The 18,281-nt window shown below is 50.3% G+C and overlaps 1 protein-coding gene across 3 annotated transcripts in view; it reads left to right on the top strand.

Annotated features, from left to right (window-relative positions):
* The window catches only part of MYO16 (myosin XVI), a 517,433-nt gene that overhangs the window by 472,102 nt on the left and 27,050 nt on the right, over window positions 1-18,281 (top strand). For all 3 annotated transcript variants that reach the window (XM_061435364.1, XM_061435363.1, XM_061435362.1), the window contains exon 33: window positions 14,584-14,742. In XM_061435364.1, the coding sequence (XP_061291348.1) occupies window positions 14,584-14,742 (159 nt within the window). The remainder of the gene's footprint in view (window positions 1-14,583; window positions 14,743-18,281) is intronic.

An 18,281-nucleotide genomic window follows, 5' to 3' on the forward strand; every position in this document is an offset into this window, starting at 1 on the left:
TACAACCAATCTGTGACGTCGCCCCTGAGACACGTAGTTCTTTTCAGGATTGAAAACATCAGAGGTTAACTTCAAGCAAAACCATTTGATGAGCAGCCACGTTTTGTGTTGCTGTCTGCTACTCGCGTCAAGTTTTCAAAGAGGGTTGGGGGGACAAACCATAAATAAAAGGGACAGGCTTCATTCATTCATTTGAAATATGCATTGAGGATGCGTTTTGTACAGAGTATTGTCCTAAGCCGTATGAGTTTAAAAGTAAAATATGGAATCGGCTCGCAAGCAGCTCACAAGGTCCCTGGACAGCGAGAAACGTTGTCGGTGAAGACACTGTTTGGGTTTCTCAAACAGCTTACCCCTAATGCTTGAGAAATGCTGCATTTTTATTCGATTCATTCTACTCTCTTTGACTGTTCAATGCTTATCATGACGCACTAAATTGATTTTTTTCAACCCATACATATGTCCTTTGAAACCGATCCAAATGAAGGTAGGATTCCTTTGGAGGAAAGGGGGGTGGATGAGGCCAAAGCAGCTAGAGAAAGAGGGGGTACCCTACCTCAGGCTGAGACTGGGGCATCTCACAACCCTAAGGAGGAGGGCTTATCCAGGGGCGTGATGGCATCACCACATAATGCTTGGAGGAGCTGCAGCAGGGGTGCCAAAAGGCTTCTTCTGTGTTCATTTCTGTGTAAACATACAGCTTCAAAGTGACGGTGAGAGATGCCGGGTGCTGGGCATACAAGGAGGGGGCCCCACCTCCTGACCGGCTCCAAGGGGCTTTCTCCTGATTGTTCCAGGGGAAATGAGGGCCACTGGCGACCGGCTCAGCCTGCCCCTGCAGAGTCCCCGTGACTCATCCTTCCTGAGTGACAGCTCCGGGGACCTTCAGTCCCAGGCCTGGAGGCTCGGGAGGCACGCAGAGTCAGGGAGGCTGGCCAGCCCCCCTCCATAAAGGATGCAGCCACAGGAGCCATCAGAGAGACTGGCCACGTGGCTTGAGGAGACTTGTGACAAGACTTTTAAGTCTGTGTAGATATTTTTAATCTGTTATGTAAGGCCTCAGAGCTGCTGGGCAGCAGCCACTGGTGTGGGCAGTGGGGCTGATCCACACACATGCACGGCACCTCCAGGCTGTGAAACTGCGGGCACACGTCTGTAGCAGGGGGACTGCTGCCATCCTGAGCCCCCCAGGGCTCCCAAGTGCACACCCCCCAACTCCTGGGACTTCCCACCCCAGGCCTGCATCCCTGAAATGCAGACTCAGGCAGAGGCTCAAGGTGCATGGCTTCTGCCTGTTCCCACTGGCCCTGATCTGTGCCCTTGGGGCCCTTTAATAGCTTGTGTGTGTGTGTGTCATTCAGCCGTGTCTGACGCTCTGTGACCCCATGGACTATAGCTTGCCAGGCTCCTCTGTCCATGGGATTCTCCAGACAAGAATACTGGAGTGGGTTGCCATTTCCTTCTCCAGGGGATCTTCCCAACCCAGGGATCGAACCCAGGTCTCCTGCATCGCAGGAAGATTCTTTACTGATTATGCCAATAGAGAAGTCCCTTTAAATACCTTGGGTGGATAAATTTCATAATTAGTTCTGAACGAGGATTTTGAAAAGATTCAACATATACCACTGCTGTTTGGGTTTTCACTTGCATTGATTTCATTGGCTCTCTGACTCAGCTGGAACCACACCAGTGAGGTGAACGCCAAAAATGAGAGTCTGACCGTCTCGTATGACGTTTAAGTGATTCAGCCATACGTCCGGTTGTGCCGAGGTTCACGTGGTGGGGCGGGGGCTGGCCAGAAGACACTAGAAAACGGACATGAGCATTCTTCTGATGTCCCTGATGTGGAACAAACGTAGATTATATTTTTCTCGAGGACTGAAGTAAAGAATGTGAACAGTGTTAGTGGCTCAGTCATGTCTAATTCTTTCCAACCCCCTGGGCTGTAGCCCACCAGGCTCCTCTGTCCATGGGATTCTCCAGGCAAGGATACTGCAGTAGGTTGCCATTCCCTTCTCCAGGGGCTCTTCCCAACCCAAGGATTGAACTTGGGTCTCCTGCCTTGCAGGCAGATTCTCTACCGTCTAAGCCACCAGGGAAGCTAGGTGAAGAACCAAGTAGTTATTCTTAAAGCAATTTATCTCTTAGAAATCCAAGTGAGGCTCTATTATGAGCCGTATATAAAGTTGGTTAAATACCAAGAGACAAAATAGAGTCAATACAGTTCTCATGGAAATGAAAACATAAGTAAATAAGCGGTTCTTCATCGGAAGGGGTCTGCTGACCCTGGGCCTCGGTGGTTCTCCTGGGAGAGGATGTGGGAGCTGAAGATGGAGCTGTCCCGGGGGCAGTCTCCTCTTTTTTTCCAGTGGTGTTATTGGCCTCCCATCACTGTGACACCATGCACATGTCACGAATACTGAGCACTCCCAGGAGAAGAGCAGGAATAACCCCCCTCTGCCTTTGGTTCTGGAGCGAGCACACACAGCGGGGGGCACGCACAGCGGGGGGCACGCACAGCGGGGGGCACACACAGCGGGGGGCACGCACAGCGGGGGGCACGCACAGCGCGGGGCACGCACAGCGGGGGGCACGCACAGCGGGGGGCACGCACAGCGGGGGGCACGCACAGCGCGGGGCACGCACAGCGGGGGGCACGCACAGCGGGGGGGGCACGCACAGCGGGGGGGGCACGCACAGCGGGGGGCACGCACAGCGGGGGGCACGCACAGCGGGGGGCACGCACAGCGGGGGGGCACGCACAGCGGGGGGCACACACAGCGGGGGGCACGCACTGCCCACCCCCCGGCAGCTGCGCAGGTGCGGTGTTCTCGACCTCCTGGGTTTGCATCACCACCTGGCGCTGAGGAAGTGTAGAAACACTGGGTATGCAAATGCCCGTGTGACCTCTGAGGTTAGACGCTTTAGGAATGGGTCTCCAGGCCAGGCCAGCTTGTTTAAATGTTACATATTCAGCTACTTACGGGCTTCCCATGTGGCTCAGTGGTAAAGAACCTGCCTGCCAATGCAGGAGACTCAGGGTCAACCCCTGAGTCGGAAAGATTCCCTGGAGAAGAGAATGGCTACCCACTTGAGTATTCTTGCCTGGGAAGTCCCATGGACAAGGGGGCCTGGTGGGCTACAGTCCCTGGGGTCGAAAAGAGTTGGACGTGACTGAGCGACCAAACAACGGCAACGCTCGCTACTTACAGGGAAGACGAGCTCCAAGGAACGGAATAGTGGCCAGGCCGCTTCTAGTTATGGCGCGGACAGAGGAGATGGACCCAAAAAGAGCCAGCTGGTCAACCTGGAAAGAAAACTGGCACCACATAAATTTCTGTGCCTTTTTGGGTTCTGCAAACCTTATTTATACTGACAGTCATTTTTTAGCTTTACTATGGGTACATTCTTGCCCTGCTCAGCACATATGTTGTTGAAGATATCACTCTGCTTCCTGCTTCGGTTGGTGTTTTTAGCACAAACCATCTCCCCAAGACTTGGCAGGGGAGTGGGTGGCGGGAGCTGGCAGGGGCAGGCAGGGTGGCCAAGGAAGCCCTTTCCACTCAACTTAACCCCGAGCATGAGCCTTGATGGCACTTTCTGCTGCAGAAGAATGGTCAGCACCGAGTTCAAGAGCAGTTTTGATCTACTCAAGGGTGGTGGTTTCATAAGGGAGTGCCAGGACCGACTCTGGCCTCTCAGGGTATAAGCAGGTCTGGTAGTTCCGTTTGCTCAAGCCGCCCATCCTCTTCCTTGCCCATCCCAGTGTTGTGTTTTGCTGCTTCCTGAGTAATCAGCTCCTGTAGAGATATGACCGTGCGTGCAATGTGCCTGCCGCACGACCCATCGCACGGACCTCACGTGGTCCCCCTTCCCCATCACGGCAGACACGGACACTGTCTCTTGACTCACTCCTGTGTCTTAGCAAAGTGGTGGTGAAGTCTGATCCTGGGGCTGAGGGTCATTTAGAAGCATGCCATTGAAGACACACCCCTGCAGCGTGTGTCCTCCTGATCGCATCTCCCTGAAAACGTGCCCTCTGCTCACACATGATGTCTCCTTATGTAGACCTACGTGTTTGAGTTTAGGACCAGCCACTGGGTCTGGGTGAATCCCGACACTTGGCATTTGTCTTTCTCTGAGACAAGATGCCAGATGTCTGGATTATACTATCATGGGCAAGAAAACAGTCTAATTGGCATCCTAGAAGCCTGTTATGGAAGAGGGCGGGGGGGGACTGCGGAGTGATTTCTGGGTCCCTATGTGTGCCTTTTACTCGTGTGCAGTAACGTAAGACTTCAGGCGTTGTTCCTTGAAACACAAAGTACTGAATCAAGTTAGTCTCTCAGTTGTGTCCAAGCCTCTGTCCCCCCATGAGCTGTAGTCTGCCAGGGTCCTCCGTCCATGCGATTCTCCAGGCTAGAATACTGGAGTGGGTTGCCATTCCCTTCTCTGGGGAATCTTCTGGATCCAGGAATCAAACCTGGGTCTTCTGCATTGCAGGTGGACTCTCTGCCATCTGAGCCACCAGGGAAGCCCCCTAAAGTAGTGAACAGATTTGGTTTAACACAAGCCGGAGGCTGATTTGGGGTCTGAGCGGCCCTGCTTACCTGCCATGACACATTGTCCACGGTGCCCATCGGCAGAGACTGCGAGCCCCGACTTCTGAATTCCAGAACCGAGAGCCTGAGAAGCAGTGGGTTCATGCCTGGCTCCCTCTCAGCCTGCGTGCTTTTCCTTAGCACCAGATAGGATAAAAACAAACGCATTCTTGCATGCAGTAGCCTTTGTGCAGAGGAATTTTCCTATAGAGTTGCAAAATGAACGATAGCCAGCATAAGTAATGAGTCTCAAATGTATTCTCACATTTTTTATGCCTTACAGAGCACTCTCTGCATTAAATCCAACAGCTGTAATTTGTTGTGCTCTTGCGTTACTGCAACCTGGATTGTAGTCTCATCCGTTTCCAACACACACCCTAAAACTACCTCAAGTTCAGGTACCTAAGAGAGAAGCCATGTGTCGAGCGGTCTTCTGAAAGACAGCCTCCCTCGCTCAGCCCCTCCTCGTCCCCCTGACCTTTCTTCGGCATTTGGTACCATCAGCCCCCGCCCCGCCAGCTGCCCCGCCCCGCCCATGTGCTCCCCCCCGCCCCCGCCCCCGAGTCTCCAGCAGTCCGTTTGTATCCATCGCCACGAGTGCTCTGCCTTTTGCCTCCTTATAGGAATGTCGCTTTTCCTGGAAGAAATTCTCCCTCCCGAGGGATTTTTAAGTCTCCCCCCAGACATTCAGTTTGCAGTCCTAGTAAATGCTCTTGTCCAAATCATCACCACTCGCTTTAACCACCCCCGAGGGCTTCCCAGGTGGCCCAGCGATAAAGAATCTGCCTGCCAATGCAGGAGATGCAAGGGATGCAGGTTCGATCCCAGGGTCGGGAAGATCCCCAGGAGAAGGAAATGGAAATCTGCTCCACGATTCTTGCCTGGGAAATCCCTTGGATAGAGGAGCCTGGTGGGCTACAGTCCATGGGGTTGCAAAGAGTCAGACACGACTTAGCGACTAAACAACAGTAACGACAACAGGTGGCTGTCACTCCAGAGTCCACGTTCGTGGCCCCAGACTTCTGCTCATCGATGGTCCTGACTTACCCCCCAGCCCTGGGCTCACAGGGATCCGTAACTTACCTAACCCCCGACTTCCATTCGTCCTGCCGCTGCCCGAGACTCAGTTCTCACTGCTTTTCCGTTCCTAAGCCCTCCTTGAAGCTGGTCAGCCGTCCACATCTGGTGCCGGGCTGATAACGCAGCGCCCTTCCCGTCTCACCGTCACCCGGACGGGCCGAGCTGGGGCCGGGCCCTCGAGGGTCTCGCCCTGTACTCCGCGTTCGGCCTTCCCTTGCCCTCCTCCTCGCCACACCCCGCCCCTGCTTCGGTACCCGGTGGTACCCCGCGGTACCCCACCCCGTGCCCGCCCTGCGGGGCTCCCGCGCCCGCCGCAGCCCCGTCTCTCCTGCGCAGGCCCGGGCGTTGGCCCGACCTCCCTCTCCGCGTGGCCTTCCCCGCTGCTGCGTCCCGGCTGGTCGGGAGCAGGCCGGCCGCTCCGAGCTGTCACTTTCTGCGTCGAGTCCTGCCCAGCAGGCTGAGAAGGGGCAACCTGTTAGGACGCACACCGGGTGTCCCTCCCCCTCGTGTTGGCATTTTAAGTGTCAAAGGCTTTAACACATACGCAAAAAAAGCTCCAGCAAAACCTTAACTCCGCCCAGGAGAAGGAGAGCCTTCCGGAATATCCATCCCTAGTCCCCCCAGCGTGGTCGGACAGTCCCTTCTTGCGGTCATCCGTGGGTTCCACACATCCCCGTCATTCACTGCGTCTTACCGCCCTCCTCGGATGGGAACATTTGAGGAATCACTTCTTTCAGATATGTTTCTGAAAAACCGTTTGGCTTAACTCTTTGCATGCGGTCTGAACTGTATACAGCTTAGTGTCTGAACGCCATCCCTGGAGGAATCTCCCGGTGCGGAGGAAGAACGAGGTTGGCTCAGGGCTCTCCACTCGGCAGTTCCCAGGAAGCCCCCGAGGCGACCACCAGCTCAGGGGCATCTCAGCATCCCTAGGGACGAACCGGCCAGCCTGCCCTTAGCCACTGTCTTCCAAATCTGGACTTCCCCTGTGGCTCAGCTGGTAAAGAATCCACCTGCAATGTGGGAGACCTGGGTTCCATCCCTGGGTTGGAAAGATACCCTGGAGAAGGGAAAGGCTACCAACTCCTGTGTTCTGGCCTGGAGAATTCCATGGACTGTATAGTCCATGGGGTTGCAAAGAGAGAAGACTGAGCGACTTTCAGTTTTTCACTTTCCAGCTCTGGATTTGGAAGTTCTCTCAGCCACTCACTGTACTCAGGGGTTTCTCTAGCTCCCCAGACTTCTTCAAGGAGCCGTCTCCCCTCTAGTAAGAAGCTTCTCTCCCCTCTTGAAAATCTTCACCTCCCTTCCCCGAGAGAAGTTCTTCTCCTTAGCTTCTGTCTCCCCTCTACTTTCTCCCCCACCAAAAACACGTGGCTGCTCTCCTGCCACAGACCCGTCTCCTCGTTGAACTCACACCTCCCACGTCCAGGTAAACCTGCACTCTAGTCAGTGCCCGGTGAGGAGCTGGGCTCTCTCTGTTCGGACGTTGCCCTGAGGACCTGTGTAAACAGCATCAGTCTTGCAAAGAGTGTCAGTGAGGTCCAGCATTTCGCTGCTCTGTCGTCCTAGTCCGCTAATTCAGTGACGTGCCCTCGGGAGCGGCAGGCCCCAGGGGTCAGGATTGGGCCAGCTGAGTTACTGCCAGAGTCCTCTATGCCTGCAACAGACTCTTTTTTTTTTTCTTTCTTATTTTCAATAAATTGAAACTTATGCAATCGGGGGAAGGAGGAACTTCTTTAAGAAAAAGAGTAAAAATGACCCAAATTTAAGAAGTGAAGCGGACATCTATTTAACATGAGAAGATCAGTCTAAGCAAAATACTCGTTATTCTATGCTTAGAAAAGTACCTGTGCACAGTGGACGCTTGATGAAGATCTGTTGAAAGAAAAAGAAAAAATAAATAACAAAGGTATTACTACAACAGGGTTATTATAGAAATTCTGTCAAAAAAAACCAATCAGGCGCACAGACATGAGCTGGGTGCTTTGCCTGACTTAGAAATGGCCTTTCCAAGTGGGGTGGAGTCTGGAGCCTCCTCCTTTAGCCTTGGGGTCCACTCGCCTCTACCCATCTCCAGCTGCTAAGAGGCCACAGTCAACACTGAGGTTTTTTTGTTTAAAGAGACTATATAGGACCTTTGTGGAACAATAACGACATAATTATCAGTGGTGATTGTTGGAAAATAGTGAAAACGTGAAACCTCCCACCATCGGTCAGGGATAGATTTCTAACATCCACACATCTTTTCTTCTGCAAGTTAACACTCTTAGTAGAAATCAAACTGCTCTGGCTCTTTGATTTTGTCTGTTTTTAAAAACTATGATATCACTGTTGACTGTATTCCCTCTGCTGCGTGTCTCACTCCCAGTTATTTTGTAATGAACCTGCCCCTCCCAGTCTCCCTCTCCTGTCTCTCTCATCTGCCTCCACCCTCCCCTCTGGTAACGACCTGTTTACATCTCTGACTCTGTTTTGTTGTTTGTTCATTTGTTTTGTTTTCAAGATTCCGCATACAAGTGAAGCGTACAGAATTCGTCTTCCTCTGTCTGACTTATTTCACTTAAAACAATGCCTCCGTTTGTGTTGTCAGTAATGGCAAGATTTCATTTTTCGTGGCTGAGTAGTATTCCACGGCAGATACGTACTGCATCTTCCTTATCCATTCATCCATCAGTGGGCACTTGGGTTGCTTTCATCTTTGGCTATTAGGTCTTGTCCAATTTAGCAGTCTCAGGTGGAAAGAAACAGCTCTGGCCCTTTGAATGAGTAGAGCACATCTTCCTCACAGAGTGTGAAAGTTTCCTTACCTTATAATTTTATAAGTAGTGATTAAAACTCAAAAGGCATATCATTAACAGCAGAAATCCTTTTATATGTTTCCAATAATCTCATGTGAATGGGGAGAAATAATTGCTGAGATGTATGATTTTTCTATAATAATTCACACGGGTTTTTCAGTTCGTAAATTTGTCAACTCTTCTTCCAGTTACACATAGCGTGGTTTCTTTTAGAAAGTGGGTTTTGTATAACACTGTTGTTGTATCCATTCGTTCATTATGCATCCTTTTTTCTGTTTCTTTCAACAAATATTGTGGAGCATCTACTCTGTGCAGGCACTCTTGGGGGCACCAAGATTGCCTTTGAGCTCATGGTGTCAATTTTCTGGAGGGAAGAGACGGAAAATAAGCCAACAATTGACACTTAGCATGTCATATGGTGAGAAGGACCTTCTAATATGGTGAGAAGGACAGAAACTGACCTGGGTGAGGACAAGGGTGCTGTTTTTTTCCGAAGGTGGTCAGGAAGGTTGTTCTGCTCGGGGTGGTTTGAGCCGAGCCCTGAACAAAGTACAGAGCCCCCGCCCCACCCCTCGGACCACCCCGGGGAGAGTCAGAGGCTGAGTTGAGGGTTGTGGAGATGCTGGTGAGGCTGGGGAGGCTGGTGTCCGGCAGGTAGTTGGAAATGAGGTCAAGACAAGCAGGGAGTGGGATCCTGGGGTTAGAGAGGGGTGGTCTGTCAACCTCAAGAAGCCTTTGGATTTTGACCTGAACAAAATTAGAAACTGGCAGAGAGACACGAGTAGGGAAGAGCGGGATCTGCCTTAGCTTTATGTTTTTAATTCCAAGTTTTCATTTTTTTTCCAGTATAGCTGCTTTACAATGTTGTGTTAGTTTCTGCCATACAGCAGCGTGGATCGAACATATGTGCACATATATCCCCTCCCTCTGGAGCCTCCCTCCCACCCCCATCCCGCCCCGGGCCATCACGGAGCCCCAAGCCGAGCTCCCTGCCTATACGGCGCCCCGGGCCATCACGGAGCCCCGAGCCGAGCTCCCTGCCTATACGGCGCCCCGGGTCATCACGGAGCCCCGAGCCGAGCTCCCTGTCTATACGGCGCTCCCCACTGTCTGTCTTACACAAGGTCACGCATATGCGCCAACCCCAGTCTCAGCTCATCCCACCCTCTGCTTCCCCTGCTGCGCCCACAGCCCCTTCTCTGCGTCTGCGTCTCTCCCGCAGTGGTACAAATGAACGTGTCTAACTCAGCTTTTGAAACAGGGCTTGTCCACCTCCGCCCTCCGTGGCCAGGTGCATGGACTCCGGGCCAGGTGGGTCTGCACGCTGGCTCTGTCCTGGGTATTGTGAGCGGGTTTGCAACATCCCTCCTAGATGCCAGGGGCACCCACCTCCCTGGTGTGACAACCACCAATGTCTCCAGACAGTGTCACATGTCCCCTGGAGGTTTGGGGGTGCGGTGTCATCTCTTACTGAAAGTCACAGCTTTCGAAACATCACGCCACCCAGGATAACTAATGTAAGTACAAAAGCTAGCATTGGGCTACGGGGTTTTTGTTTGTTTGCATTTCGATTTTGAGATTTGCTCAAATTCTCTTGTTCAATTAATACTCAGCTAGGTGTGCCTTCATGGCCTCCTTAAGTCATTGTATCTTAATATAAAGGCCAGGATTTTATCTTTGAGTCAGATCCCAGCGTGATTCATCTTCCGCAGACCTCTGAGAGCAGCCCCAGGTGGGGTCACGGAGAATCCGAGTTCACAGGCTACAAGAAAATTCCGCAGGGATTCGAATTATCGAGTGTCAACGCTCGGTCCATCGGAAGTCTGCCCTGAGCTACACGGACCACTGAGCTCACCAGGTGCAGGGAGGCAGACAGGACCCAGACACTGCTTTAAAGCTCTGGGTGGGGTTTTCCAGCACTCACTTGCCTACTTGTTTGCTTAGATTCGTTGAGAATCTCAAACGTTTTCTTTCGCTGTGACTTTTCTTCACCCTCAAAACCCTGAGGACCACGGCTTGGAGGCATGAACAAACGATGGCCTTATTGGTTCCATGTTATTGTTTTTTTTCTAGTTTTCCACAAAGTAGGCATCTAACCTGCGGTTTTATACCTAAGCCTTTTCCAGGCTTCCTGCCAGAGTCCTCTTGCTGTCTTGCTGTTGCAGTGTTTTCAGTGCTTAAGCAGGGTCACAGGCGTACCTCTGACAAGGAATGTTGCAGCCGTTCCACCACGAAGCTGACCGCGGAGAGCAAAACCAGATTGTCCGGAGCCCCTGCCTCTGCCCCTCGCTGAGGCTGAATCGAGAGATGAACAGGCTGGAACGCAGACTCTCACGCAGTTGGATCCACCGTGGAATCAGGGCGCTTAGGGGCAGAAGCTGACACAGGAAGTAGAAACCAAGACTCCCCTGGTTGATATTCATGAATAAGCATAACCCCAAAGTGAGGATGTCAGTATTGAGGTGGCAACTCTCTTTTCAGTGGCCAGAGGACAGCTCTTCAACCTGGGCTCCCAGTTCATTCCCACCAAGGCACAGTGGGAAAGACCCAGAAAAGAAACTGCCTTATCTTTACATCAGCAGGTGAAATAAGGAGGAAAGACTTGACGTAAGAGACCAAACTGAGGAATGAGAGTGGGTGGACGGCAGAGCCCTGCACACCTCGGTCTAAACCCCGCGGCTACACTGACTCACTGTGAAGCGTCCGCAGGTGGGTTTACCTCCCCGGGCCTCGTGACATCATCTGGAAAACAGGCGAGGGAGTAAGGACTCCACCGCCCTGTTAGGAAAGGGAGAATTAAGTCAAGTCCCGCCCGCAGCAGGAGATTGGCACGCAATGAACACCCAGGAGGTGCTGATTACCGTAAGAACCGTGTGAAGAATCGTCATCAGGGTGAGCACACATTCTTATGTCTTAAGAAGGACTCACTCCCTTATTCCAACTCAGAGCCATCCTTGGAATACGCAAATATCTGGTCTTACAGAGATCAAACCAGTCAATCCTAAAGAAAGTCAACCCTGAATATTCATTAGAAGGACTGACGCTGAAGCTGAAGCTCCAATACCTTGGCCGCCTGATGCAAAGAGTTAACACATTGGAAAAGACCCTGATGCTGGGAAAGATTGAAGGCAAAAGGAGAAGAGGGTGGCAGGGGATGAGGTGGTTAAATAGCATCACCGACTCAATGGACATGAATTTGAGCAAACTCCTGGAGACAGTGAAGGACAGAGGAGCCTGGCGTGCTGCAGTCCATGGGGTCACAGATTCGGATGCAACTTAGCAACTGAACAACAGCCACTTTTATGATAAAAACATAAAGAACACTTTAGTAGATAATGTAAGGATCGCAGCCTAACTTGTATGACACGTTTTAAAACATTTCTTGGCTGCAGTTGAACCTGCTGATTGGAATTAGGAGAATTTTTTTAAAACTTTTAATGGCAAAAATGGAGGGTCCGACCAAAATTAAATATATCCATTGTTTATGAGCTAGCCGCTCGTTCTGGGGGATGCTAGCATCACACACTCTTACCAAGAGTCCACACACCGTCTCAGAGGATTGAGTACTGAACTGCCAGACCTAAGGAGAGTCCCTGTTACTTTGGGCGATGCCCTGTTTCATGCCCTGAGCCCAAACAAGACCCCTGGAGGAGGCTTCCTGACCCACAAGGCCTGAGAACCTGGACTGCCCTGCCCCACTGCGCCCCTCTGGGAGCCCACCGCAGTCCATCACCTGCTGGCCTGATCCTTTGCTTGTTGGCTGTCGACCACATTCCTGGGAGGTGACCTCCCAGCTCCCTGCCTGTGCCTCACGGTATCCCAGCCCCGGGGAGAGTCTGGGCAGAGAAACTCTCAATAAATGATAGACGGCTGAATTAAAGAGTGGAAACAAATAGTTTCAAGAGAAATAGAAGCAGATAAATGTGTGTGTCTTGAGACGGCTTTAAAACCAAATGTGTTTTACTAATTTTCAGAAGATTTTTCTGAAAATGGCAAAATAGAGTTGACCAAATCGAACAGGTAATTCTTTCGGCTCCAGCCTGTTGGATGGTCTCTGCTTGTCATGAGCCAGGAGGGTGATGATTCCAAAACCTGACCTTGGCCGTCATTGTTCCCACGCCGGCCTGGCCAAAGCCTTTTCACTACATGCACTTCCCTGGTGGCTCAGATGGTAAAGCGTCTGCCTGTAACGCAGACCCATGTTGGATTCCTGAGTTGGGAAGATCCCCTAGAGAAGGAAATGGCAACCCACTCCAGTGCTCTTGCCTGGAAATCCCATGGAGTCGCAAAGAGTCAGACAAGACTGAGCGACTTCACTTCCACTTTCTCTCTATATATATAATTTTATTCATTTATTTATTTTGGGCTGTGCTGGGCCTTCCTTGCTGCGCGGACTTTTCTCCAGTTGCAGTGAAGGGGGCTTCTCGTTGTGGGGCCGCGCTGGACTTGCCGCTCCGGCCTGCAGGCTTCAGGAGTCAGGGCTCCGAGGCTCTAGAGCACAGGCTCAATAGTTGTGGCCCGCAGGCTGAGTTGCCCCGTGGCCTGTGGGATCTCCCCAGATCAGGGACCGAGCCCGCGGCTCCTGCAGTGACAGGCGGATTCCTGACCTCTGAGCCGCCAGGGGTGCTCTTTGCACTTGTGTGTTAAATGCAGAGTCAGGAGCTACTCCCGGGGTCACGGAATGGGCAATGCAAACACTCCTGGCTGGTTGTCAAAGCATTGCTCTTTTTGCCCTCCTTCTGTCTGCCCACCTCTTGCCTCTCTAAGCCTGGCACACACTCCTGTGTGTGCCCACCAGGCACGTGCTCACTCGTAATGGAGTGGATGCCACACGGCACGGGGGAGGGGGCTCTGAGCAGAACCCTGGGTTGGGGGAGCAGGCACTGAGCTGGGAAGAGGCCACCCCAGGCCCAGAAGCGTGAGTCGGTGTGGGGCCTCTGGGTAGGGGCTCCAGGCCTGGGTGCTATCGGAGTGTACGTCCGAACCAGGGGAGGCTGCGTCCAGGAGGGCGAGCTAGGGTTCCGCCCAGCCCAGCCCCGGGGGTGAGCTCGGCCTTCCTCCTGCCTCCCTCGGCATCACAGCAGATGAACTGTTCACCATCTGTAAAATCCAGGAAAGTGCATTACGTTTATTATCCTTATGAACAACATCTTAGCCTAAAACTTCAGAAGGACCTAAGAGACAGAAGAGTCTACTGGGTACCCGCAGCCAAGGGGCAGGAGCAGCATGGAGAATCCTGATGTCACACAGGAATCCCCCAGGGGCTGAACTCTATTTTTTTTTTTTCTTTTTTGGCTCCTCAGCCTCATTTGGGCAGTGGTTTCTGTGTTTCTGCATCTCAGAGAGCTCAATATAGGACATGCGTGTTGACATTTAGGTGACTTTGTTACACACAGAATGCAGAAGTAGGGTTTTGAAGTCTTAATATTCCTAAGTGGGGACTCCCAGGTGGCTCAGAGGTAAAGAATCCACATTCAATGCAGGAGACTCGGGTTTGATCCCTGGGTTGGGAAGATCCCCTGGAGGAGGGCATGGCAAACCACTCCAGTATTCTTGCCTAGAGAATCACATGGACAGAGGAGCCTGGTGGGCTACAGTCCGTGGAGTCGCAAAGAGTCAGACAAGACTTAGTGACTGAGCATGCACGCATTCCTAAGTGGATAATAACATATTTTGTAACCATAAAAGTATAGTTTTTTTTTTTTTCCAAAACTGTTAAGTTTGCCTCAGCTCTACTTAAAAACTCAGAAAACTTCTAAAACATGAATATATCATCATATTTCTTTCAGGAAATAACCTTCACAAGATACGCAGTTCTATAATTACACATATGACATCAGAAATGCTATAGAACTTTGAAAATAGCAGATTTATGAAATTCACTATTGTCACAATGCAGCCCATTGCATTTAACAGCGGTATAGCAGGCTGATGAATATACTGTAGACCATAAATTTGATTAGGGATGATTATTAATCTACTATTTCAAATGTAATCAACATTTGACTTCCTGAGTTTTATTATTTCCTTCCACTATTTGATTCAACTTATTGGGTACGTTTGATCAGGAAAGAATCATTTTTTTCTACAATTTATTTTAGGTTTTGAAACGAACATGAACCTTGCTAGCCGAGATGATTTTGGTACTTCAGAAATTACATCAGAGACGCAGGACAGAAATGCAAATAACCATGGGATTCAATTTTCTAATTCACTCTCCAGTGCAATGACTGCTGAAAATGGAAATTCTGTCTCAAATGGTAAGCACTTCTTTAAACTCAGAAGTAAATAGATACAAGTTTTAAGTTGTATCAACTTTCTAGGGGGAATGAATTTAAAACAAAAAATGAAGTAGGCTTAAAAACTGGGAAAGGGCATAAAAGATGAAATATCACTGTAGGGTATACTGTCAACTTATTATTTTCAAGTTAAAGAATTAAAATTGCATTCAATATTAGCTAGCTTTTCTCCCCAGAGATTTTTGTGGAGTATTTGGTCTGTGGAAGCCAGTATAAAATGAAACTTATCCTGAGCAGAGTAGATGATGCTCTAATAGTATTTTTAAAGAAAAATATAGTTCTTTTTTTAAAAAAAATTTGTATGTAAGTAAGCTGTGTTACATATACACTATGGAATATTACTCAGCTACTAAAAATAATGCATTTGAATCAGTTCTAATGAGGTGGATGAAACTGGAGCCTATTATACAGAGTGAAGTAAGTCAGAAAGAAAAGCACCAATACAGTATATTAACACATATATATGGAATTTAGAAAGATGGTAATGATAACCCTGTATACGAGACAGCAAAAGAGACACTGATGTAAAGAACAGACTTTTGGACTCTGTGCGAGAAGGCGAGGGTGGAATGATCTGAGGGAACAGCATTGAAACATGTATATTATCATATGTGAAACAGATCGCCAGTCCAGGTTCGATGCATGAGACAGGGCGCTCAGGGCTGGTGTGCAGGGATGACCCAGAGGGATGGGATGGGGAGGGAGGTGGGAGGGGGTTCAGGATGGGGAACACATTTATACCCATGGCTGATTCATGTCAATGTATGGCAAAAACCACTACAATATTGTAAGGTAATTAGCCTCCAATTAAAATAAAGTAATTAATTAAAAATTTTTGTATGCAATAGTTGATTTGTTAGCGTTTGTTAGTTTCAGATGTACATCAAAGTGATTCAGATACACACACACACACACACACACACACACACACGTATATTCTTTTTTAGATTCTTTTCCCTGATAGGTTATTACAAGCAGTGAGTAAAGTTCCTGTTGATTGTTTCCATGCCTCCGAAGAGTGAAGGACAGTAGTATTGAAGGTCTAGGTACTCGATGCGGGTATGTCAGTGGACGTGTCTTACAGGAACTGACCTGGCTGTGAGTATCTAAAAGCTCTCTGACAGTGGCTTAGACAAACAGCTTATTCCTTCCACCCTAGAAGCAGCCCAGGGCTTCTAGGTAATGTCTGAAGAGAAAATTCAGACCGACCTTCTCTTAAAGAGCCTGAGGGCATGGGTGTGGGCTTCAATGAAAGCCAAGCAGAAGGCCTCAATTCTAGGCTTTTCTCTGAAGGACATCAGAGGTGCTCACCAGTCCACTGGAGGCAGCTGAGACGCTGTGCTGTCTCCTAGGTCTGTGAGGACAGGCTGTGTCTAGAACCTCTCACAGCCCTAGGTGAGCTTGAAGTGTCCACCATAAGAGTCAGACACAGAGCTTGTTGGCCCCCAGCTCTGCTGTGAATTGTCTCAGTTCCTGGGGCCGGACTGAGGTCCTTCAGGATGACAGAGGCCACAGGCACCCGGAGGAGAAGAGGGCACAGATCTACCTCGAAGGACAGTGACATCATCCTTAGCTTCAGGATGTCCTTACAAACCACTTTTCAAATACAGAGTTCAACGCATCGTCCAAAGGAAACAGGCAGACGAGGACACAAAGTAAGATGAAAAATTGCGAGCAGAAATAGCAGCGTATCCACAGGGCCTCAGAAGACTGGAGTTCAGAGGCCCATGCTTTGAAGTAAGTATGTTTACTTTGCCTACGGAGATAAAAGAATGAAAATCTCAGCAGAAATCAGAAACCATAAAAACATATCAAATGGAAATTCTGAGATTGAAGAATACAGTCATAAAATTAAGTACAATAGAGGATGAGCTTAAAGTTAATTAGACACAGCCATTAAAAAAAAAAAAAAATCCTAGGGAAGAGGAAGATAAATCAGAAAATATCCAGAATGAAGCACAAAGAAGCAGAGTGGAAATTTCAGAAATTGATTTAAAGACATAAGGGATATGGCGGGAAGGGTCATGGAATCCTAGATGGAAAGAAGACAGAGTCCATGGGGGAGAGACACGATTTTGTGAGAAACTGGAGAGAACTTTCCAACACTGAGTCAAACACTAAGCAACTGGCTTAAGTTGGCAGTTTCTTATAAACACGCGCCTTCCATGGAACCCAGCGGCCCCGCCCTGAGGTGCTTACAGAAGAGAAGCGCAAACAGCGTCCACAGGAACACCTGTACGCAAATGCAAATCCCGCTCACACTCACAGTCACCTAAAACTGGAAATCCTAGAGGAAATCAACCCTGATATTCATCGGAAGGCCTGATGCTGAAGCTGAAGCTCCAGTACTCTGGCCACCTGATGCGAAGAGCTGGAAAAGAACCTGATGCTGGGACAGATTGAAGGCGGGAGGAGAAGGGGGCAACAGAGGATGAGATGGGTGGATGGCATCACCCACTGGATGGACATGAGTGTGAGCAAGCTCCGGGAGATAGTAGAGGATAAAGGAGCCTGCATTCTGCAGTCCATGGGTCACAAATAATCGGACACAACAGAGCGACTGAACAACAACAAAAACTGGAAATGAAGTGCCCTTCAGCTGGTGACTGGACAGTATTCGATATCTACTGCCCTGTAACAATTACCCTCCACCCCCAGAATGCAGAGGCGGCTGTTTGTAGTCTCTGCAGGCCAGGAATTTGGGTGTGGCTGAGCTGAGTGCCTTGGGTTCAGGGTCTCTCACGGGGAAGTGATCAGCCATCAGCTGGAACTGCAGGCTTCTTGAGGCTAGCTGGAGAGATGGCCCAGCTTCAGTATCACTTGCTCAAGCATCTCCACAAGGGAGGCGTCACGACAGGGCCGGGGCTTCCCCCAGAGCAAGCTGTCCACAGGAAGCTGGGAAGAGCCCCTGGGGTGGAAGCCACACTCACCGCACGGCTGCTCCTGGAGTAGACAGCCAGCGCTCCGGCCACGTCCAGCTTGTTGGGTTTGGGCCACACGTCCAATCAACTCATGGGAGGGGGTTCTGTGAGGGGTGAGTGCCTCCAGGTGGGCCCATCAGGGACCACTTCACAGGCTGCCCAGCCCATGGATGAACTCTGCAATAAAAAAGGATAAACTGCTACTGCAGGTGACAAAAACGTGTGCATCACGAAGGCTTTGCACTGCAAAAAAAAAACATCCGAAGATTCTGAGTCCATTTATTTGACATTTTGGAAAATGCAGGCACAGGGACAGTGAGAGATGAGTGGGCTGCCGGAGACTGGGCTGGGCTGCTGTAAGGAAACATCCAGGCCGGCCGGTCTGTGAGGAGCAGTGGCTTCGTGGCCGCAGTGGTGGGGGCTGGAGTTCAAGGTTAGGGCGCCGGTTTGGGTGGCAGCCCTCCTGTAGGCTGCAGGTGGCCGGCTTCTTGCTTGTCCCCAAGTGGTGGAGGGAAGAAGGTAGCCAGCTCCCTGGGGCCGCTTTTATAAGGGCACTAACCCCATTTGTGGGGCCTCCAC

The sequence above is a fragment of the Bos javanicus genome, chromosome 12 (genome assembly GCF_032452875.1).
Source record: "Bos javanicus breed banteng chromosome 12, ARS-OSU_banteng_1.0, whole genome shotgun sequence".
In the NCBI taxonomy this organism is placed as follows: domain Eukaryota; kingdom Metazoa; phylum Chordata; class Mammalia; order Artiodactyla; family Bovidae; genus Bos; species Bos javanicus.